The sequence below is a fragment of the Callorhinus ursinus genome, unplaced genomic scaffold, assembly GCF_003265705.2.
Source record: "Callorhinus ursinus isolate GAN/ISIS: 27379988/994484 unplaced genomic scaffold, GSC_fseal_2.0 scaffold9, whole genome shotgun sequence".
Classification (NCBI taxonomy): domain Eukaryota; kingdom Metazoa; phylum Chordata; class Mammalia; order Carnivora; family Otariidae; genus Callorhinus; species Callorhinus ursinus.
Window position 1 is genome coordinate 2,078,769 of NW_027397071.1, and position 23,936 is coordinate 2,102,704.

General features: G+C 37.5%; 1 protein-coding gene across 1 annotated transcript in view; it reads left to right on the plus strand.

The window, feature by feature from the left end:
* SPAG17 (sperm associated antigen 17) overlaps nt 1-23,936 on the plus strand; it is a 237,994-nt gene that overhangs the window by 125,319 nt on the left and 88,739 nt on the right. Inside the window, exons 21-26 of the mRNA XM_025872536.2 lie at nt 1,151-1,390; nt 2,372-2,483; nt 4,533-4,691; nt 5,888-6,001; nt 19,294-19,469; nt 21,579-21,696. Coding sequence (XP_025728321.1) covers nt 1,151-1,390; nt 2,372-2,483; nt 4,533-4,691; nt 5,888-6,001; nt 19,294-19,469; nt 21,579-21,696 — 919 coding nt within the window. The remainder of the gene's footprint in view (nt 1-1,150; nt 1,391-2,371; nt 2,484-4,532; nt 4,692-5,887; nt 6,002-19,293; nt 19,470-21,578; nt 21,697-23,936) is intronic.

Sequence of the window (23,936 nt, forward strand, 5' to 3'; positions counted from 1 at the left end):
CAAATGCTGCCTTTTCTAAAGTTCTATTTCATTTCTAACAGAGCTTTCAAACTCACCTTCTTATTTTTGATACTTTTTTGTTTCCTATTTGTATTTTGGATCCTTCTTTCTCTTTAAGCAAATTAAAGATTAAGCAGATTAAAATACTTATTTTATATCCTCTCTTTGATAATTCCAATATCTTCAGTCTTTGTACATATGTCTTCACAGAAAGCTTCTTCTTCAGGTTCTTGCTTTTGGCTTACTTCCGCATGTTTTGTGATTTTCATTTGTGAGCTCATATCCACCCACAACATTTTTAGAATACATTTTTAAGGTAATGTATATTTTGACCACAAATCTATGTGAGGACAGCCTTGTCATTAGTTCTCAGGGTAGACTCCCCCCAGCCCTCCTCACCTTTAACACAGGGCCAAAGAAGCAAGCTAGAATTAATGGTCTTCCTCTATAGGAAAGATATATTTTTAGTTCACCCAATGAAGGTGTCATTTTTTAAAATACCTGCTCTATTCAGAAATCTCTGATCTGATCTCCCAGGTTATTGCTCTAGTCCCTGTAACCCATTAAAACTTCAGTTCCAGGCTGCCAGGGATGGGCATATAGCCCTTGGAAACTTCTATCCTGAGTACTCATTTTCCTCACTAGACTAGTGCTTTCTCATACCTTTTACTTTGTTGCCAGCCCTGCTATGCATTACAATGATGATTTTTACATTTTATCTATCAATTTTGAAATATTTTATGCCAGGAATGTTTCTTTGAATATCTGGTCCACCATACTGCTGAACTAACCAGGACCTAAATTGGGGATTGGATTCATGTGGGAAAGTATAGGAAGCAGGGAGACCAGCTAAGAGGCTGATGTAATAGTTCAGGATCAAGATGAGAAGACCTGGATTAAAGAAAAGTGCAACAGAAGGTGAGAGAGGCAGCTGAGTAAAGAAAAATCTCTGAATAGCTTTGGCAGGATGTGGTACACAGAAGTTGGGTGAAAGAAGAGAATCAAGGTTAACGCCAAGGTTTCTAGCTCAGTATCTTAATTTGTCAGAGATACAACTTACAAAAAAGCATGTGAAGTATTCTCCAAAATGAACCTGCATGGGATCTAATTTGTTTCAAAATCCTGTTAATTTTTTTAAATGTGTTTATAGGCATGGAAAGAAGAACAAGATCGATTAGCAGAAGAAGAGCACTTAAAGGAAGAAAAAAAAGCAGAAAAGAAGAGTAAGGAAACTGGTAAAAAGAAAGGCAAGGAAAAGATAGAGAAAGAAGGGAGTAATCCTTTGAAGAAAAAATCTGTTTTCAAGGAGAAATCTAAAGAAGAACAAATGAGGATTCCAGAAATAGCAGAGGAGTCCCTCCAGCAACCAGAACCTGAGATCATTTATCCGGTAAAATCAGTGTTCTAAAAAGCCTCTTTGGGTTCTTACTAACTGTTTTGGGAGAAACACAGCTTCTGTGTCAGTCTTCACTGACACCACAGAAGGCCTTGGAATTCTTTCCAGCGTAGATGATCTCAGACCTGTGCTCTATATTCTTACACCTAGGACTTTCTAGGTAGCCAGTCACAGGATGGGAATACCCTCAGGCCAGCTTTTCTTGAGTGCCATGAAACTAGGTTACTAAGGGCAAGAAAATGGAGATTTGACACAGAAGCATAAATTTAGGTTAATGTAAATAAAGCAACTGTGACAGGTCAAAGTGAACACAAAGTTTGGCTGTATTTGTCTCAGATGACAAGCCTTGCTGAGTAGGCACCCATGTATTTTGCTTGTAGGCTTTGGTAAAATCTTCCCTTTGCCAGCCTGTCCCTCAGGCAGTCTTATGAGGATGACCTAATGGGAAAGAGATGGACAGAAATGTAACAGCCCTTGTCCTTTCTAGCTGCTACTCTAAGCCACTTCTCAGGCCTTAGCATGTATCACAATTACTTGGAGCTCTATCAGCAACACTTAGCAAAAAATGTCTTTACCATATGACTTCCTGAAGGATAAAGTGTCAAGAAAAAAGTACAATGTGTCAACATTCCTTAATATATCAGTTCACTTTGAACAGAATATTAATAGCCAGTGAAAGAGAAATTGATCTCTTCTCCCACCGCTCTTCAATAGTACAGTGATTTGATCTGCACTAGCTGTAAGGGTGCTCCAGTGAACAGGTTTTGAAATCATGGACCTCCTTTAATTCTGCCTGTCCTTGTAATATCACAGGAGGTACCAAAGATAATATGGACACTGTCCTGGGAGTCTACAAAGTGACAGACATTCATTTTGCAGAAATTAAGCTGATAGCAACTTTAACTGGCTCACACTGATGAGTTGATTTTTGTCAATTGCAGTTCCACACTCAAAGCCTGATGTTTTCCCTTCTAGTTTCATGGATATAATATGGGAGATATACCCATCCAAATCTCAGGAACAAATTCTTATCTGTATCCTTCAGATGGAGGGCAGATTGAAGTGGAGAAAACAACATTTGGAAAAGGTACATTTTGAATGCAGCTGGTTAATAGCTTGGAAGATACTAACCCATTTCAGATCAACTTCAGGCCTCGTACCCTTGCGTATGATAGGTGAGAGTGGTAATGTGCCCAGTTTTGTTTATTATATACCACAGTCAACATTTCCAGACTTTACATGCTTCTGTTATAATTGACCGCAGGGCACAAGCCAGCTGAGAGTTTAGCTGGGACACACTCTTATGAACATTCTAGTTGTTAAAATCTTAAAATATTTCTATACGATTTGGAGATATTATAATGGTAACCACAATAAGCAAATAATTAATTAGTAATATTAATTACAGCACATAGTGTTATCTCAGAAACCAAGCACATACTGTGAGTTGAGAGCGAGTTTCTCGTTTGGGCTCTGGAGCACAGAGCTTGGGGTTCTGCTGCCAAGGTCCAGTTATTTTTGCTACAGAGAAGTTGCTTTTGGATTCAGAAGTCTTTGAGTGGGAGAGGAGCCTTAGGGATGCAGTGAGGAGGACCTAGTCTGGAAAACCCCTAAAGGAAATGTGTTACTCTTCCCAAGAAGCAGATTTTGCAGGGCCTATCTTTTCACTGTGCGTTAAAGATCTCTCAGGTGGATTTGAGAACCTGGGCTTTATTTGATAGCTTATTGCCTCTGAGAGCTGTGAGGTGGTCAGTGTGGAGGGAATTTGAGCAGGGCCCTATATAATGTCCACAAGGTTATGCACCCCAGCAAGAAGCAACACGGGCTCCTCCTACCCCCCACACTCTGCCTGACACCCTTCCTCTCTCTCTCTCTCAATCCCTCTCTCTTTGCTTCTTTCTTTCTTGTCATCTAATAACTATCAATTTAATAAGGAGTCATTGCAAAAGTTAGATGCTGTTCCCAATGTGAAATCATGGCTCAAGTGGAAGCATCATTAGATAGCAACTGCCACATCAAACAAAAGGTCACATCAATAATTTTTTAAATAAAAAGGCCTGAAAGTCATTCAAATTATTTGAACAATGGTTGGTGGTGCAACTTACATCAAATGTCAGACCATTTTATTATATAAGGTTTGTTTGTTTAAAACAGGACAGGGATTGTTATTAATGTATAGGTATACATATTTATATGTTTTCATATTTGACATTTTTAATATCATCCTTGGGTATAGGGTACAATTAATAGTAATTAAAAATGGAGCTCAGAATCACATAATTGAGAAAACTACTGGACTCAAGTTGTGTAATGCTATGTTCTATTTTCCATGACTATTCCTTGTGCTTATCGAAATTTATATATGCACACGTTTATTAGTTTCAGGTGAGTCACAGTAAGTGCAGTATTTTCATCCTAATCCTATCAATTTTTGACAGAAGATAGCTCAATCAAAGTTGTGAAGAATAAGCTGGACAAAAAAAGAGAAAAACTGAGAAAGTAGACAAAAAATGAGTCAGAACACTAGAAGAGGGAATGTGCCATTTGGAAAATTCTGATTTACTGCTACTAACAATAACAACTACTATAATTAACATTGATGTAATTCTTTAAAAGCTGTAAAACCCTTTTGCATCAACTAACTCATGTTATTTTTTTTTTAAAGATTTTATTTGAGAGAGAGAGAGAGAGAGAGAGAGCACATGAGAGGGGGGAGGGTCAGAGGGAGAAGCAGACTCCCCGCTGAGCAGGGAGCCCGATGTGGGACTCGATCCCGGGACTCCAGGATCATGACCTGAGCCAAAGGCAGTCGCTTAACCAACTGAGCCACCCAGGCGCCCCTAACTCATGTTATTAATCATCAAGTTGAGTATAGGTGTACATTAGCCTCAACCAATGTATTTTCTCTCCTGTAATTTGATTAGAAAGTCTGCAAACATCTCCCTGATCCACCTGCCATTTATTTCTGGGATACCACCATCACTTTATTCCTTTAGGCATCTTTTTGTAAAATAGTGATGTCCATAAATGTTTCCATGCCCTTACTTACATTCTATGCTGCATTATTTAGATGTCTTGTAAGGACCTTAATGGGGCATCAGCAGCAGCCCATCTTCTATCCCATGATTTTCCCCAGGGCCAACTTTTATCAAGGTGACAGTGAAAAAGGACAAGCACACTTTTATAATTCATTTAAAAGACCCTAAGAAAATTGTGAAAAAGGAAAAAAAAGAAGAGGATTGTTCTTCAGAAGATGAGAAAGAAAAAAGAGAGGGAGAGCAAAATCTTGACACAGGTAAGCAGCATCTCTGTGTCAGTGGAGGTTAATATTTCAGCAATGTGTCAAACCCATCCAACAGCAACACACATGCATCTCTTCCACTTAGCAACTAGGGTCATTTTTCCAGATGGTAAGGAAAGTGTTTTGCCATTCTGCTTATATATATTTTCCCTAAGGTAATGTGTACCTACATTGTATACACAGCACATGTATAGTGGACTGCCAACTTGGTTTTGCCTTCTCTGGATGCCCAGCTCTTGATTCCAGTTGTCATACAGAGTCTGTAGCCGGCTACATTTACGTAGCAACATTGTGTTTGCAATGTTCATTCTGGCCCAAATTTTGTTTTATACAACTTGCATCAAGTGCAGTCTCTAGGACTCAGGTCCGCATTAATTGATTTCTACTGAAGTTTTAGCTTTTCTCCAATATTCATGACAAATGCTGGGGTTTCCTTCTGTGCTCTATCATTTAGTTCTCCCCATGCTTTCAAATTTCTTAGGTTGCAAGGACAAGAGAAAAATCCTACATTTGGTCTTGATAGTCTCTACTTGCTAGTAGATGAGAACTCCAGGTGGATGTCCATTGATTATATACCATGAAACTTCCTGATAACACTATTTAACATCTCCAGGAAACACCACCTGGAGAAACAATGCTCTCTGCCCAATGTGACATGGGTTATACCTGCAAAAGGAGAAGAGTTAATTAATAAGATGTTTTAAACTCAAATTAGTAATAAGATAAATAACTAAATCTTACTAATAAATTCAGTTATGGCCCCAGTATTTTCCAAACTTAAGAGCACAGTGTTTGACAAGTTTGAATGTACCCAAGAACTTAAAACAGAAATTTTTAAGTTACTTTTCTTTGTTTTGTTTGATAAAAGAATATGTAGTTTATTATAAAAAATTAGGAAATATAAGAATATTTAAAGAAGATGACAGTTGCCCCTAATTCTACCACCCCAGCAGTAGCCTCTGTTGTAGTGTATTTCTTACTTTATCATCATGAACACTTTCCTATTCATTAAATATTCTTTGAAAACAAAGTTTTCTAATGATTTCATAATAATTCATTGGTACATACATACATATCAATAATTTAATTAATCATATCCTCGTTATCTATGTGATTTCCACTTTTCACTGTTTTGCTTACATTTCTTTTTAATAAAATGGAAATGTCCTTGACTTGAATTTGTCTTTTAGAAAAATCAGATGCAGATAATAAAGCTGTCAGCAAGTTTGGATCTTTTTCTGCCACCTTGGAAAATGGGATCTTCCTCTCAATAAGTTACTATGGACCAAGTGGGATGGCCCCAGGTAAAATAAGCACAAAAGCAAGGATAACTGTCCCATGACCAAGGGCGTCTGCCCATCCTCAATACGCTCACTTGTTGATAAACACATTTTGATTTAATGCCCCACTTTTCCTGGAAGGTGGGAATATATGTGTAAGTGTACATACATGAATGTGTGTTTACATATATGTACATATATAATCACTTATACATAGAAAATAACAGTGCTTTGACATTTGAAACAGAATTTATCATATATATAATTTTATATATAATCACACATATATATAAAATTATATATATTTCAGTTATCCTTGTTAACTAGCAAATAAGTCTGTTAGTTGGTGCCCAAAAAAAGCATGAATTCTCAAGGAATCCTCTTTGTTTTCCACATAATAGTATTTTTATGAATCCTATGATTGTGGAACTGCTCAGTGTGCTTCAGAACTTAACAGTCTTAAAAGAGCCATTTACTGGACATCTTGAAGGATTTCTTTACCCCACATCTAATGAACAAATTCTCCAACTGGAAGCTATTTCCTTACAAACCACAAAATAATATGTCATTTAACCAAGAACCAATTAGGAAATTTTGTGGGTTCCCATGCATTTTACAGAGATATAAGCACACACATTAAAAAAAAAAAAGCTTTACAAAATCAAATGATAATCTCTATGCTATATAGCCTTCAAACTATGTGTAGATCATGGTGATCCAACTGTCTGCCTTACTATGTAGCTCCTTTTCTGCAGAAACATCATTCCATTGGGTCATTATAATCTTTTTCTTACTTTGTGCAAAACATTGTAGTACTCTAGTGAGTTAGAGAGCCCACTGAATTTGTTAGTATTTTTGCTTTGTTTGAGGTTTTGTCTTTTAATTTTATATTTGATTTGTTTCTAAGCCAGCACTTGAAGTTATTCTCTGCCTAACAAATTATGTGTTAAATCCATTATCTCACACATTCACTAAAAACATCCTATCCCTTCTGAACATAGCTTATCATGATTTCAGATTAAGATATTTACACTCTACTCTCTATCAACTATACTGCTGCTGTTTCCTCAGTGATTTCCTTATTCTTGATTTAATCCACAAGTTATTACACAATTATTCCATTTAAAACAAATGTTCCTAATTTCACATTTATAAGTACTGCATTTGAAAATATTTATAGTGTGAAAGAAATAGAAAGGCATTCCAATGCTCATGATTGGAAGAATGACTGTTGTTAAAACGTCTAAAGCAATCTACACATTTAATGCAATCCCTATCAAAATACCTAAAGCATTTCACACAGCACAAACAATCCTAAAATTTGTGTGGAGCCACAAAAGACCCCAAATAGCCAAAAGCAATCTTGAAAAAGAACAGCAAAGCTGGAGGCATCACAATTCCGGACTTCAATTTATATTACAAAGCTGTAGCCATCAAGACAGTATGGTACTGGCACAAAAAAATAGACAAATATATCAATGGAACAGAATAGAAAACTAAAATATGGATGCACAACTATTCTTAGACAATGCAGGAAAGACTATCAAATGGGAAAAAGTCAGTCTCTTCAACAAATGGTGCTGGGAAAACTGGACAGCAACATGCATAAGAATGAAAATCAACCCCTTTCTTACACCATACACAAAAATAAATTCAAAATGAGTGAAATACCTAAGTGTGAGACAGAAAACTATCAAAATCCTAGAGAAGAACACAGGCAGAAACATCTTCAACATCAGCCATAGCAACTTCTTACTATACACGTCTCCAGAGGCAACGGAAACAAAAGTAAAAATGAACTATTGGGACTTCATCAAGATAAAAAGCTTTTGCACAGCAGAGGAAATGATCAACAAAACTAAAAGGCAACTGACAGAATGGGAGAAGATATTTGCAAATGACATATCTGATAAAGGGCTAGTATCCAAAATCTATAAAGAACTTATCAAACTCAACACCCACAAAACAAATAATCCAGTTAAGAAATGGGCAGGAGGGCACCTGGGTGGCTCAGTTTGTTAAGTGACTGCCTTCGGCTCAGGTCATGATCCCGGAGTCCTGGGATCGAGTCCCACATCAGGCTTCTGGCTCAGCAGGGAGCCTGTTTCTCCCTCTAACCATCTCCCCTCTAATGCTGTTTCTCTCTCTCTCTCTCTCTCTCTCAAATAAATAGATAAATAAATAAATAAAAATCTTAAAAAAAAATGTAATGGGCAGCAGACATGAATAGACATTTTTCCAAAGAAGACGTTCAGATGGCTAAAAGATACATGAAAATATGCTCAACGTCATTCATCATCAGGAAAAAACAAGTCAAAACTACAATGAGATGTCACCTCACACCTGTCAGAATGGCTGAAATTAACAGCAGAGAAAACAACAGATGCTGGTGAGGATGCAGAGATAGGGGAACTCTCTTACACCGTTGGTGGGAATCCAAACTGGTGCACCCACTCTGGAAAACAGTATGGAGGTTCCTCAAAAAGTTAAAAATAGGATTACCCTATGATCCAGCAATTTATCAGATATTTACCCAAAGAATACTAAACCACTAATTTGGAAAGATATAAACAACTATATGCTTATTGCAGCATTATTTACAATAGCCAACCTATGGAAGCAGCTGAAGTGTCCATCAATAGATGAATGGATAAAGAAGATGTTATATATATATATATATATATATATATATATATATATATATATATATATATTTGTCTGATATATATTTGTCTGATATATATTTATTTGATTTATTTTTGTTTTAAATGGAATAATTGCATAAAAACATAAAACATAAAAATTTCACCATTTGCAGCAACATGAATGGAGTTAGAGAGTATAATGCTAAGTAAAATAAATCAGTTGGAGAAAAATACCATGATTTCACTCATATGTGGAATTTAAGAAACAAAACAGATGAACATAGGGGAAAATAAAAAAGAGGCAAACCATAAAACAGACTCAATTATAGAGAGCAAACTGAGGGTTGCTAGAGGGGAGGTGGGCAGGAGGGTGGGCTAAATGGGTGATAGGTATTAAGGAGGGCACTTGTGATGAGCACTGGGTGTTACTGGTAACTGATGAATCACTAAATTCTACTCCTGAAACTAATATTATATTATATGTTAGCTAACTGAAATTTAAATAAAAACTTGAAACAAAAATAAGTAAGTTAATAAATAAATACTTGGTGAAATGAATAAATTAAATTAAAGGCATCCACATTGGCAAAGATAAGTAAAATTTTCACTATTTGCAGATGAGATGATACTCTACACAGAAAACACAAAAGACCACCAAAAAACGGTTAGAACTAATAAATGAATTCAGTAATGTCACAGGATACAAAAGCAATGTAGAGAAATCTGTTGCATTTCTATACACTAATGATGAAGCAGCAGAAAGAGAAATCAAGGAATTGGTCCCATGTGCAACTGCACCAAAAACCATAAGATACCTAGGAATGTAGAGCAGCATTGTCAACAATGGCCAAATTGTTCTGCCTGCTCTTCTCTAGGATTTTGATGCATTCCTGTCTCACACTGAGGTCTGTCATCCATTTTGAGTTTCCTGAGTACAGAACATTTGCCTCTTTGGTGAGGTTTATTCCCAGGTATCTTACAGTTTGGGGCGCAATTGTAAATGGGATCTACTCCTTAATTTCTCTCTTTTCTGTCTTGTTAGTGTATAGAAATAAAACTGATTTCTGTGCATTGATTTTATATCCTGCCACTTTACTGAATTCCTGTATGAGTTTTAGCAATTTTGGGGTGGAGTCTTTTGGGTTTTCCACCAAGAGTATCATGTCGTCTGCAAAGAGTGAGAGTTTGACTTCTTCTTTGCCGATTTGGATGCCTTTTATTTCTTTTTGTTGTCTGATTGCTGAGGCTGGGACTTCTAGTGCTATGTTGAATAGCAGTGGTGAGAGTGGGCATCCCTGTCGGGTTCCTGAGCATAGGGGAAGAGCTCTCAGTTTTTCACCATTGAGAATGGTATTCGCTGTGGGCTTTTCATAGATGGCTTTTATGATATTGAGGTATATACCCTCTATCCCTACATTATGAAGAGTTTTAATGAAGAAAGAATGCTGTGATTTGTCAAATACTTTTTCTGCACCTATTGAGAGGATAATATACTTCTTGTCCTTTATTTATGTAGTGTATCACATTGATTGATTTGCAGATGTTGAACCAGCTTTGCAGCCCAGGAATAAATCCCACTTGGTCGTGGTGAATAATCCTTTTCATGTACTGTTGGATCCTATTGACTAGTATCTTGGTGAGAATTTTGGCATCCATGCTTATCAGGGCTATTGGTCTGTAATTCTCCTTTTTGGTGGGGTCTTTGTCTGGTTTTGGGATCAGGTAATGCTGGCCTCAGACAACGAGTCTGGAAATTTTCCACCCATTTCTAGTGTTTTGAAAGAGCTTCAGAAGAATAGGTATTGATTCTTCCTGAAATGTTTGGTAGAATTTCCCTGGGAAGCCATCCGGCCCTGCACTATTGTTTTTTGGGAGATTTTTGATTATTGCTTCCATTTCCTTGCTGGTTGTGGGTCTGTTCAGGTTTTCTATTTCTTCCTGTTTCAGTTTTGGTAGTTTATATGTCTCCAGGAATGCATCCATTTCTTCCAGATTGCCAAATTTGTTGGCATATATTTGCTCATAATATGTTGTCATAATTGTATTTCTGTGGTGTTGGTTGTGATCTCTCCTCTTTCATACATGATTTTATTAATTTGGGTCCTTTCTCTTTTCTTTTTGATAAGTCTGGCCAGGGTTTTATCTATCTTATCAGTCCTTTCAAAGAACCATTTCCTAGTTTCATTGATCTGTTCTACTGTTCTTTTGGTTTCTATTTCATTGATTTCTGCTCTGATCTTTATTATTTCTCATCCCCTGCTGGGTGTAGGCTTTATTTGCTGTTCTTTCTCCAGCTCCTTTAGATGTAAGGTGAGGTTGTGTATTTGAAACCTTTCTTGTTTCTTGAGAAAGGCTTGTATTGCCATGTAGTTCCCTCTTAGGACCACCTCTGCTGCATCCCAAAGATTTTGAACAGTTGTGTTTCCATTTTCATTTGTTTTCATGAATTTTTTTAAATTTTATTTTATTATGTTATGTTAGTCACCATACAGTACATCATTAATTTTTGATATAGTGATCCACAATTCATTGTTTTCATATAACACCCAGTGCTCCATGCAGTATGTGTCCTCCTTAATACCCATCACCAGGCTAACCCATCCCCCCACACCCCTCCCCTTTAAAACCCTCAGTTTGTTTCTCAGAGTCCATAGTCTCTCATGGTTCATCTCTCCCTCCAATTTCCACCCCCTTCATTTTTCCCTTCCTTCTCCTAATGTCCTCCATGCTACTCCTTATGTTCTACAAATAAGTGAAACCATATGATAATTGACTTTCTCTGCTTGACGTATTTCACTTAGCATAATCTCCTCCAGTCCCATCCATGTTGATGTAAAAGTTGGGTATTCATCCTTTCTGATGGCTGAGTAATATTCCATTGTATATATGGGCCAAACAATCCTAAAATTTGTATGGAATCGGAAAGACTCCGAATCACCAAGGAAATGTTGAAAAAGAAAAACAAAGCTGGGGGCATCATGTTACCCGATTTCAAGCTATATTACAAAGCAGTGATCACCAAGACAGCATGGTACTGGCACAAAAACAGACATATAGACCAATGGAACAGAATAGAGAACCCAGATATGGACCCTCAACTCTATGGTCAAATAATCTTTGACAAAGCAGGAAAAAATATGCAATGGAAAAAAGACAGTCTCTTCAATAAATGGTGCTGGGAAAATTGGACAGCCACGTGCAGAAGAATGAAACTCGATCATTCTCTAATACCATACACAAAGATAAACTCAAAATGGATGAAAGATCTCAATGTGAGACAGAAATCCATCAAAATCCTAGAAGAGAACATACGCAGTAACCTCTTCGACATCGGCCACAGCAAATTCTTTCAAGATACATCTCCAAAGGCTAGTGAAACAAAAGCAAAAATGAACTTTTGGGACTTCATCAAGATAAAAAGCTTCTGCATAGCAAAGGAAACAGTCAACAAAACAAACAGGCAACCCACAGAATGGGAGAAGATATTTGCAAATGACACTACAGATGAAGGGCTGGTATCCAAGATCTATAAAGAACTCAAACTCAACACCCAAAAAGCAAACAAGTCAAAAAATGGGCAGAAGACATGAACAGACACTTCTCCGAAGAAGACATACAAATGGCTAACAGACACATGAAAAAATGTTCATCATCATTAGCCATCAGGGAAATTCAAATCAAAACCACATTGAGATACCACCTTACACCAGTTGGAATGGCAAAAATTGACAAGGCAAGAAACAACAAATGTTGGAGAGGTTGTGGAGAAAGGGGAACCCTCTTACACTGTTGGTGGGAATGCAAGTTGGTATAGACACTTTGGAAAACAGTGTGGAGGTGCCTCAGAAAATTAAAAATAGAGCTACTCTATGACCCAGCAATTGCACTACTGGGTATTTACCACAAAGACATAGATATAGTGAAAAGAAGGGCCATATGCACCCCAATGTTCATAGCAGCAATGTCCACAATAGCCTAACTATGGAAAGAGCCCAAGATGCCCTTCAACAGATGAATGGATGAAGAAGATGTTTTCATGAATTTTTAAAATTCTTCTTTAATGTCCTGGTTAACCCATTCATTCTTTAATAAGATGCTCTTTAACTTCCAAGTATTTGAGTTCCTTCCGAATTTCCTCTTGTGCTTAAGTTCCAGTTTCAGAGGACTATGGTCCCAAAAGTCCAATCTTTTGGTACCAGTTGAGACTTGATTTGTGACCCAGTGTGTGACCTACTCTGGAGAATGTTCCATGGTCACTCAAGAAGAATGTGTATTCTGTTGCTTTAGGAGGGAATGCTCTGAATGTATCTGTGAAGTCCATCTGGTCCAGTGTGTTATTCAAAGCCCTTTTTTCTTGTTGATCTTCTGCTTAGATCTGTCCATTGCAGTGAGTGTGGGGTTAAAGTCCCCTACTATTACTGTATTACTATCGATGTGTTTCTTTAATTTTTTTATTAATTGGCTTATATAATTGGCTGCTCCCATGTTAGGGGCATAAACACAATTGTTAGATCTTGTTGTATAGACTCTTTAATAATGATATAGTGTCCTTCCTCATCTCTTATTACAGTCTTTGGTTTGAAATCTAATTTGTCTAATATGATTGCCACCCAGCTTTATTCTGATGTCCAGTAGCATGATAAGTTGTTTTCCACCCCCACACTTTAAATTGGAGTTTTCTTTGGGCCTAAAATGAGTCTTTTGCAGGCAACATATGGATGAGCCTTGCTCTTTTATCCAATCTGATAGCCTGTGTCTTTTTATTGGGGCATTTAGGCCATTTACATTCAGAATAACTATTGGAAGATATGAATTTAATGCCATTGTATTACCTTAAAAGGAACTGTTACTGTATATTGTCTCTGCTCCTTTCTGGTCTATGTTACTTTTGGGCTCTCTCTTTGTTTAGAGGATCCCCTTTAATATTTCTTGTAGGGAGGTTTGGTGATCACAAATTATTTTAGTTTCCATTTGTCCTGGAAGATTTTTCAGTCTTTCTATTTTGAATGATATATGAGCTGAATAAACTATTCTTGGCTGCATATTTTTCTCATTTATTACCCTGAATATATCATGCCAGTTCTTTCTGGCCTGCCAGGTCTCCATGGATAGGTCTTCTGCCAATCTAATGTTTCTACCCTTGTAGGTTATAGACCTCTAGTCACGAGCTGCTTTCACGATTTTCTCTTTGTCTCTGAGATTGGTATATGTTGGGGTGTTGATTTATTTTTATTGATTTTGTGGGGAGTTCTCTGTGCCTCTATGTGGATTTTGATGCCTGTTTCTTTCCCCAGCTTAAGGAAGTTTTCCACTATAATTTGCTCTAATATACCTTCTTCCCTCCTCTCTCTTTCCACTTCTTCTGGGATCCCAATTATTCTAATATTGTTTTGCTTTATGATATGTTATCTCTCGAATTCTCCCCTTGTGATCGAGTAGTTGTTTATCTCTCTTTTTCTCAGCTTTTTTATTCTCCATCATTTGGTCTTCTATCACTAATTCTCTCTTCTGCCTCATTTATCCTAGCAGTTAGAGCCTTTTTAATTCAACTTGGTTAGATTTTAGTTCTTTTATTTCTCCAGAAAGAGATTCTCTAGTGTCTTATATGCTTTTTTCAAGCCCAGCTAATGTCTTTATAATCATTATCCTGAACTCTAGTTCCAACATCTTACTATGTTCATACTGTTTAGGTCCCTGGCAATTAGTACTGCCTCTTGTTCTCTTTATTGAGGTGAGTTTTTCTCTCTTGTCATTCTGTCCAGAGAAGAATAGGTGAACGAGAGAACAAAATATTAAAATGGCAACAACGATCCTTCTATTCCAGAGAAATATACACTAAACAAATCAGAAGAGACCAGAAACTGGGAGGGGAAAAAGAGAGAGAGAGAGAGAGAGAGAGAGAGAGAGAGAGAGAGAGAGAGAGAGAGAGAGAAAAGAGAGAATATAATCAGACAGGTGAGCAGAATAGAGCAATACACAGGATTCTGTGTGTATTTTGGTCTGTTTTTTAGAGAACTAGATCCCAAAATTGTAAAGAAAGGAAAACTTACACATGTACAAAAATAAAATTAAATACAATGAAAAGATAGAATGTAATTGTAAAAACGGACATGAAAAGATAAGAGAAAGCAAAAGAGAAAAAAAACCCAAAACAACAAAAAAGGGATATAAACAGATAGGTGAACAGAACATAATACACTATCTCCTGAATGTATTTTGGTCAGTTTGTTAGAAGAAACTACATCTCAAAATTGTAAAGAAAGAAAAACTTATATATACAAAAATAAAATTAAATTCATTGAAAGGTTAGAATGTAACTGTAAAGATGAAAATTTAAAAAGATTTTAAAAAGGAGTTGATAAAATAAGAAACTGGTTGAAAAGGGAAAGGAAAAAAATAAAAATTAATTAATTAATTAAAGTTGAAAGACTAAAGAATCATGGGGGAAAAGCCATGAATTCTATGTGCTGTATTCTCCTATTGCTGGAGTTTTGCAGTTCTCATTGATTGGTACACTTGGTCTTGGCTGAATGTTCTTGCTCATTTTCTGGGGGAGGGGCCTGTTGCATTGATTCTCAAGTGTATTTGCCATGGGGTGGAATTGTACCACCCTTGCCAGGGGGCCAGGCTAAGTAATCTGCTCTGGTTTGCTCTATATGGCTTTTGTTCCCTGAAGGCTTTCTGCACAGCTTTAGAGGATGAGAATGATAATGGTGGCCTCCCAGTCTCTGGCCCTGGAGCCTAAAGCTCAGCACCCCACTCCTCAGTGAGCCCTCAGAGAAAAGCATTCAATCACTCCTGTCTCCCTGGTCTCTGGCTGCACTCTGTGCTCACCCAGTCTGTGACCTAGTGTTTCTATCTCAGGCACATGACCCCATTTCAAGTCTCAAACTTTGCAGACTCCTGCGGTGCACTCTCTCGCTGCTCCTCCTGGGGGAGATAGGGGGGTCTTGCCAGTTCTGCTGCTTCTTTTTGGGCGCCTGCTCGTACAGCAGTCTCCCAACCGTGCCACAGTTCACAGTTTATGGCAAACCGGAGCTGAGAGTCCACTCCTGGGCTCACTCTTTGCAGCCGGCTTCCCCGCTCCAATGCCTGGGAGCTCTGCCGCACTCAGGCACCCCCGGTCTTCCTGTGACCCTGAGGATCCTGAGACCACACTGTCCCAGCTAGGGTTCAGCCCCTGCTTAGCCACCTGAGCAACATCCCTCACCAGAGCCAACTTGTAAAAGTTCCAATTTGTGTTCCACTGCTATATATTTCACTTGCTGTAGCCAGCTAAAGCAGGTTCCCTCCCCCCATGGTCTATCTTCCCATATATCACCTTGGATTCACTTCTCCACACCTCCTACCTTGCAGAAAGCAGCCACTTTTCTAGTCCGTAGAGTTGCAGCTATTCTTTTCTTAGATCTCCAGTTGAGTTCACAGGTGTTCAGAATGATTTGATAGCTACCTAGCTGAATTCCTGGGACCAGATGAAATTAAGGTCTCCTACTCTTCCGCCATCTTGGACTCCCCTCCATTTTACTCTTTAATTCTATGAATTCGGCTACTTTCGATTCCTCATGTAAATGGAATTATACAGTATTTGTCTTTCTGTGATTGGATTATTTCACTGAGCATAATTTCCTTAAGGATCCATCGATGTTGTTGCGTATTATAGAACTTCTTTTTTTTTTAAGCCTGAATAAGTGTCCCGTTGTATGTATATAGCAACTTTATCTATTCGTCTGTTGATGGACATCTGGGTTGTTTCTACATCTTGGCTATCCTATTCTTTTTATGCTTTTTAGTTCCTCGAATGCTTTCTTTTATCTCTGGTCATTTTCTCATGCTTTGCAACTTGCCCAGAACACTTCCTCCTGCTGGGTGCACCACCACTTACAACAATTAAACTTCCTCCCATCTTTCAAGGTCACAGCTTACAGGTTACTTGCTCTGAGGAAGACTTCACAGACCAAGTGGCAGTAGCATGTGAACTGGGTAAAGACCCAGTGAGTGGGAATTGCATAAGCAAAGAATCAAAGGAAGGGAATTCCAAATACCAAGAATAGTGCATGCAAAAGCTCAATAACATAAAAGCATGACTTGTTTGTGGAAAGGCAAATTGTGCAGTATAGCCAAAGTATAAGTTTTATGGAAGCATTTTGTGTTAGATGTCCTTATTCTGGATTCCCATGGAGCACTGTATTTCCTCTATCATGGACTTAACACATGACATTGTACCTGAGGGTTTTTTCATTTGATCTACCCATTACAAGTTCCTTGTAGTCTCCTTGATCATTGGTTACCCAATTCATAGTACATAGTAGTAGATACTCAATAAATATTTACTGAATGAGTAGATGGAGGGGGATGAGAGGGAGGCATTTCCAGCTGCCTATAACTGGATGCCATTCACTTATTTATATACTGTACTTCCTATGGGTCAGGAATCTTGCTGGCACTGAGCCACAATGATGACTAAAACCATGGTACATCTACTCAAAAAACTCATTGTCTAGGGGCACCTGGGTGGCTCAGTCATTTGAGCATCTGACCTTTGATTTCAGCTCAGGTCGTGATCTCCAGGTTTTTAAATCAAGCTCCACATTGGGCACACACTCAGTGGGGAGTCTGCTTGGGATTCTTTCTCTCCCTCTCCCTCTGCCTCTTCTCTCCTCCTCTCTTCTCTCTCTCAAATAAATAAATAAATATTTTTAAAAAAAACTCATTGTCTAATGGGAAAAGAATAAATAGAGAAATAACTGCCGAAGTGCTAGAAATTATATGTAAACATAGTACTGGGGACAGCTAGAAAATACTTCAGAGAGAAAGTATAATATCTGAGGTGGGATTTTAGAGATGAATGGGAACTATCCAGACAAAGCAACAAGGAAAGGGAATTCTAGACAGTAAGAACCATTTGTGCATAAACATAAAATTGTGTAAAAGCATAGCATCTTTATAGAAAGGTGAAAAGTTGAGTGTAGCTGGAATGGTGGAATGTCTGCACTGAATGCCCTACAAGATCAATGAGCATCAGAGGTGTTTAAGTAAAGGATTGGAAGTGACATGATTGGATTTTATATTAGGAATATAATTTTAGTGATAGTTTGGAAAGTACACTGAAGTGGTGGTATTGGAGGTCCCATACCAGTCTGGAAACTTGCTGCAGAAAATCAAATAAGAGATCAATGAGAATATGAGGTAAGTTAGGAATAGATAGGAGAGGCATCATTCAAGAGAAATTTCTGATGGCTTGGTGACTGGTTGGATGTATGAGATCAGTCAAAAAGAGAAGATGCAAATACTTCACTGTCTAACTTGGGAAATGAGATACTTGATTGGTCCTTAAATGAGATTAAGTACATAGGAGGCTTTCCTTTCCTAGGAGAAGAGAGACTTACTGAGTTTGAAATGTCTCCAGTACCACAACCAGAGGGAGATATCTAAAGGCAGTTAGACATATTAATCTGATGCTGAGAAGAAAGGTCATGCTTTATGATGTAAATTTTGGAGTCATCAGCATGTAGATGACAGTTAGAGCCCCAGTAGTGAGTGAGATACTCAGATCTACTATATATAATAAAGGTGTTCAGTCCTGGCTGTGTATCACAATCACGTGTGATTTTTCACATATATAAATGCCTGTGCTTCATCCCTAGGGAGTGTGATTCAATGGGTCATGACAGGGGCCTGACCTTTTTATAAAAAATTCAATGAGTAATTATTATGAGCAGCCAGAGTTGAGAACATCTGTTGTGTAAGCGTAAAAGGCACGTACTGCATGGAGCGCTGGGTGTTATAAGAAAACAATGAAGCATGGATCACTACATCAAAAACTAATGATGTATTGTATGGTGACTAACATAATAAAATAAAATTTAAAAAAAAAAGCATAAATGGAAAACCCCTGGAATCTAATGACACTTAAGGACTCACAAAAGAGGAAGAACCAGTAAAGGAGACAGAAAAAAATTGTTCAGAGAAGGAAGAGGAAATCCAGGTGGAGTATTATCCTGGAACCCAGAGGAGAATAGAATTCTTTTAAGATGCCAGTGATGCTCAGAAGATTGTGACATAATTCCTTCAGAGATCAGCTTGCCTTTGAGAATTCTGACAATCCTTTTAGACCCAGAATAAAATCAATCTTTTACAACTTCTAAAACTTCTTTTTATCATCTCAACTAGAAAAACCTCTTTTCTGAATTTCCTTGTTTGTATCCCTCATTATTTTCCTATTTATGTCCTTGTATTAAAGCTATTTGAGTATAACTCTTATTAGACTATTTTGGCTTCATATGGTCTTTTTATATATATTTTGTCATTATTGCCCACTGTTCCAAACATGTTGCATATAAGAACCTCTCAATAAATATTTCTCAAATAGATGGTTATCTTTAGGAGTTCACAATCTAGATGGGAAGGCAAGAACATGTGAAATAATGACTCAATCAAATATATCAAAATATTAAGTACCTCAGATTTTTTAACTACAATTCTGATTTTTAAATCAACCACATTACCCCTGAAATCTATCCAACTGACAAATCATGTTCAGCAAGGGTAAAAATTGTTGCCAGCTGGTATAAATGCATGGCAACGTGTTTGCAATGCAAACATTTATCTATTAACAAACGTATAAGATATGTATGTCCAATTTACTTGTTTTCTCCTTTTTTCTTGTTATAGAGGACAAGGATCCTAATTTGGAAACAATGTTGAGTATCCCATCAGCACTTACTACAACAGTAGTTCCTCTTATAGTGACTGTTCCTCAAGGCAAAATGAAAGGAAAAACAAAAGGCAAAGAAAAACCCAAAGACTCTCTTAAAGAAGAGGAACATCCAAAAGAGGAAGAGAAAAAGGTGCAAGGACTTGCCATGGATTCCTAAACCCTACTTCTCCCTCAATTTTAACGTTTTTAAAATCACGAGTTACGCCAACAGTGTTATTTCAGCACATGTATGTTATTGTGCAGATGCATTAACATTCCTCGAAGTTTCCATTTTGAATGAACAAGAAGAGATTTGCACACAGGAGTTGGATCCCTACACCAGGAGACATACTGTCATATACAAATGGACTCAGGTCTTTCCTTCTAAACTCAGAATGAACAGTTCATCCTTTTTTCCAATCTGGTTCTTGGGTATTCTTTGCTTTTGCTTGGTTAAGTTCCTACCATTCTCTAAATACTTTATTTAGTTTCATTAGATAAACAACAACTGAAAGAGGAACACCTCTAATTAACTAGTGGCAACACTTCCATTTGGTAGACTTGGGCTTGGATATTGATGTGCTGAAGGATTGAAGGCCAGCCCACTTCTGGCCAAAGAGCAGTTCACCCTCTGCTTCCAATGCCACCAAATGCAGACACACACACGTACAGAAGCTTTGACTCCAGGCGTGTTCCTAATACAAGAATACAGATCACAAGAATACAGACAAGAAGGAAACCACTGATGAAATCTTGAAAATTTGCTAGGACAGTTGTACAGTTTGTACAATGTATAAATTCTCAACTTATTAGAAGGAAAAAAACATGTTAAAAAATGATCAGAGATACTGATTTCAGACCTTGGCCCTTTAAACATTATGGTGTTTGTAGGTCACTTGGCCTCCGCATCATGTTTAGTTAGCTGCACTAGATGACTTTCCTCAAGCCAGGACACTTGACCTTTATTAAGTAAAAATTTCACAGTGTTGAGCAGAATAACCCCAGATAATTCATTAATTTGACTGAAAGCAATTTGGTAGCGAACCCATCAGTTCTCCCACAATTTTTAAAAAGTGACAATAATAGAAGGGTGGGAGATAATTACTGTTTTTTTGTGTAATGATAAATTCATCATGGCAAGTTCATGTCTTCAAACATTATTGTTCATTTTACAGAACTTCATGATTTTTTTCCTCTTAATTTTGCTTTGTGTTTTTATTCTTTTAAGATTTTATTTATTTATTTATTTGAGATAGAGTGAGAGAGAGAGCGAGCACAAGCAGGGGAGGCAGCAGGTAGAGTGAGAAGCAGGCTTTCCACTGAGCAGGGAGCCCGACTCGGGGCTCGATCCCAGGACCCTGAGATCATGACCTGAGCTGAAAGCAGATGCTTAACCAACTGAGCCACTCAGGCGTCCCTTGCTTTGTGTTTTTAATTGATTTTTGGCTAACTATTCAGATTTATTATTTGTTAGTAACAAAGTCAGAACAACCTAAATGATCAACAGTAAAAGACTAGTTAAAATAAACTATAGGTGCAGCAACAGGGGACCAGCTGGAATGATTTTAGAGGCTAACAGAAGAGAGTCAACTGGAAAAACTGAAATGATTATTATTAGGGGTTGGTTGGAAGTAATTAAATAACTTTCATTCTGGAGTACAAGTAACCAAACAGGGATTCAACATAGTTAGCATAAAATTAACTAGGATTTTTAAAGTAGACACACCCAAACTTCATTAGTTTATAAATTCTTTTTACATCTTTTTAAATTGTTTTTACTCACTACAAAAGTAATGCATGCTTATTAGAGAAAAATAATGACACATTTCCTAAGAGTATAACATCTCTAACACCCAAACTTTAAAAGATATACCAAGTAGGTAGTGGGCATGTTGGTCAGCCCTTACACCCACACTTGCATACAGAGGCATCTTTCAAGGCCTACTTTGAGCCCCAACTCCTCCATGATCCTTTCCTAATTGTTCTCATTGATTTTGATATCTTCATTTTGGGAGAAGAGATGTGCTAACCATTTGGTACTATAATTTAATTGTTTCAAAAGGCTGTGTGCCATTCTATGAGCAGAATATAAATTCCCCGAAGGTAGAGACTCATGCATCTTTATAGGTTCCGTTGCAGGGACCACTAGTCCTGGGCAAGTCATATCATAAGCACTCAGCAAGTGCTTGCTTAGTCACAATACATCAGTAGCTCATTTAGAAAATGACAAACAATTATTCATGTGTTAAATTATTCACAGGAAGAAGTAAAGACAGAACTTGTTTTACAAGAGACTCTTTATGTTCCTACCTTCCAAAACTTAAATGTGTCTTGCCCCAATGGACTCCTGGTGACCTTCATTGGGCAAGAGTCTACAGGTAAGTGTTAGCCAGCATGGATCAGAGAGGGAGTGGGGCAAAAATCATATAGAAAACAGTTAAATCACCATTGAAAGTGTGTGTATTCTTCTACCAGTTAAACATACTTGTTGATAATGAGCAATAGGCTAATAATAATGACTGGCATTTTTTGAGCCCTCAGCACTAAGTACTTAATACACATGAAAATATACAACTATTATAAGCTAAGTTCTAATAATTCCATTTTACAAAATAAATTGAGTCTTCAGGAAGGAGGTTCATTAACTTTCCCAGGTCCCTCAGTTCGTAAGTGGCAGAGATTAAAGGTCATTCTTGGTCAGTGATGGCAAAGCCAGTATTCGTAACAACTGTTATGGGGTGGGACACTATCTTCCTGGCTCTACAAAGGGCCAAGGTACATTAATTTGCTGGTCTGATCAAATCAAAGGACAGTGAGCATAAAGTAAGTGGAGGCAAATGCAGGTTAAGTGGTTGAAGGAAATCAGTTTGTTCCAGATAGTAGGATATAATTTTATAAAGTCTGTTATTTCTGTACATGGCCTCTAACTTATTAAGATGACTAAATAAATATAAGTAGGACCTCTTTAATTAACATGATGTGGCATCCACATTAGTGAATGAATTTGAATACCATTTAAATGGAGGCCCCCTACTGCAGTAGAATTAGCAGACTCAACAAAGCAAAGCACTGGCCTGGGACTTGAGTTTTATATACGGCCCTTTCAGTTACCTTACTATCTCTGGACCGTGTTTCTTCATCTGATAAATGTTTTGTTGTATTAGTAGATCCTGACCTTTATTCACAACCAAATATCCTCTTTATTATAATTCCTTTACATATACCATATTTGAAAAGGGTATCTATCAAAGAAAAAGAGTGTACCTATTGAAAACTAATTCAAAGTCATGTTTACTTGCCACCCACATGAAAAGAAACTAAATGTGGCAGTTGAGCTGGCTGGTCTCAATTTTGTTTTTCATTAGGCTTTATCAATATTAAAAATAGACCATGAACCTTTGTTTCTATTTCCAAGGATTCCTAGTGGTCCAGGTTTTCCACGATGGGATTTACTGTGTAACGGCCAGTAAGGGTCTTCCAAAGTCAAAGTCAAAGATGTTATGAGTGTACTAACAGAGATATTTCTAGATAAGAACGATATTTGTTTGTTGGTTTGTTTGCTTGATCCTATTATCAAACCCCAGCTTAATACCTATTTCACCTGTTTTTTTTTATTAGTTTCATTACCTACTCTGATATTATGTCAGTGTAGACAATGTGGATAATAATAACTCTGCTTGGAACACATACTCTTTTAAAAATCTTCCATATATTATGAATATCCCCGTTCAAGTCAACATAAATACCAAAGTAGAAAAGTTTTCATCAGGGTCAGCTTTGGACAGAGGAAGGGAAGGTCACACGGTATAAGAAGAATGAGTTTTTCTGGGTGCCTAGGTGGCTCAGTCAGTTAAGCAGCTGGCTTCAGCTCAGGTAGTGATCCCACGGTCCTGGGATCAAGCCCCACATCAGACTCCCTACTCAGTGGGGAGTCTGCTTCTCCCTCTGTCTGCTCCTCCCCCGGCTTGTGCTCTCCCTCTCTCTCTCTCTCTCTTTCTCTCTCTGCCAAATGAATAAATAAAAAATTAAAAAAAAAAAGAATGAGCTTTCTTGGGTGACCTTGGGCAGGTCATAACCCCTCTCCACCTGAATTTCTTCGTTTATAAAATTGTGTCTTATACTAAACAGGGTTGTTACAACTATTAAATGCAAAAATACTTTCTAATCTGGAGCATACTACTCTAGTGTTAGATTTGGAGGAGGTTGTTTGCTTTTTGGTCAGGGTAGCAGCTGTTGTTTTTACAACATGGGAAAATAGGTAAGCATAGAGACCAGTTCAAATCCGAGTCCTACCACTTACTGACTGTGTGATCTTGGAGAAGCTATAACCCTTTCAAGCCTCCATTTCTTCATCTGAAACTCTGGAAAGTGAGAGTGTCTCTCTTAAAGGGTTGTTGAGGTGGGCTGAATAAAACACATATACAAAGCATTTAACATATATAAACATCTCAGTAAATGCTTATTATGTTATTGTTACTAATACTTCTGTGACTTAGAGGGTATCATGAAGGGCCCTCGTTCCAAAATATTTTTCGATCAGCCTGATACAGTCATTGAAATCATTACATGTTGATAAGCCCCTTTATAAGCTGAGAAGAGGAAAGTATTCAGTTAGCGA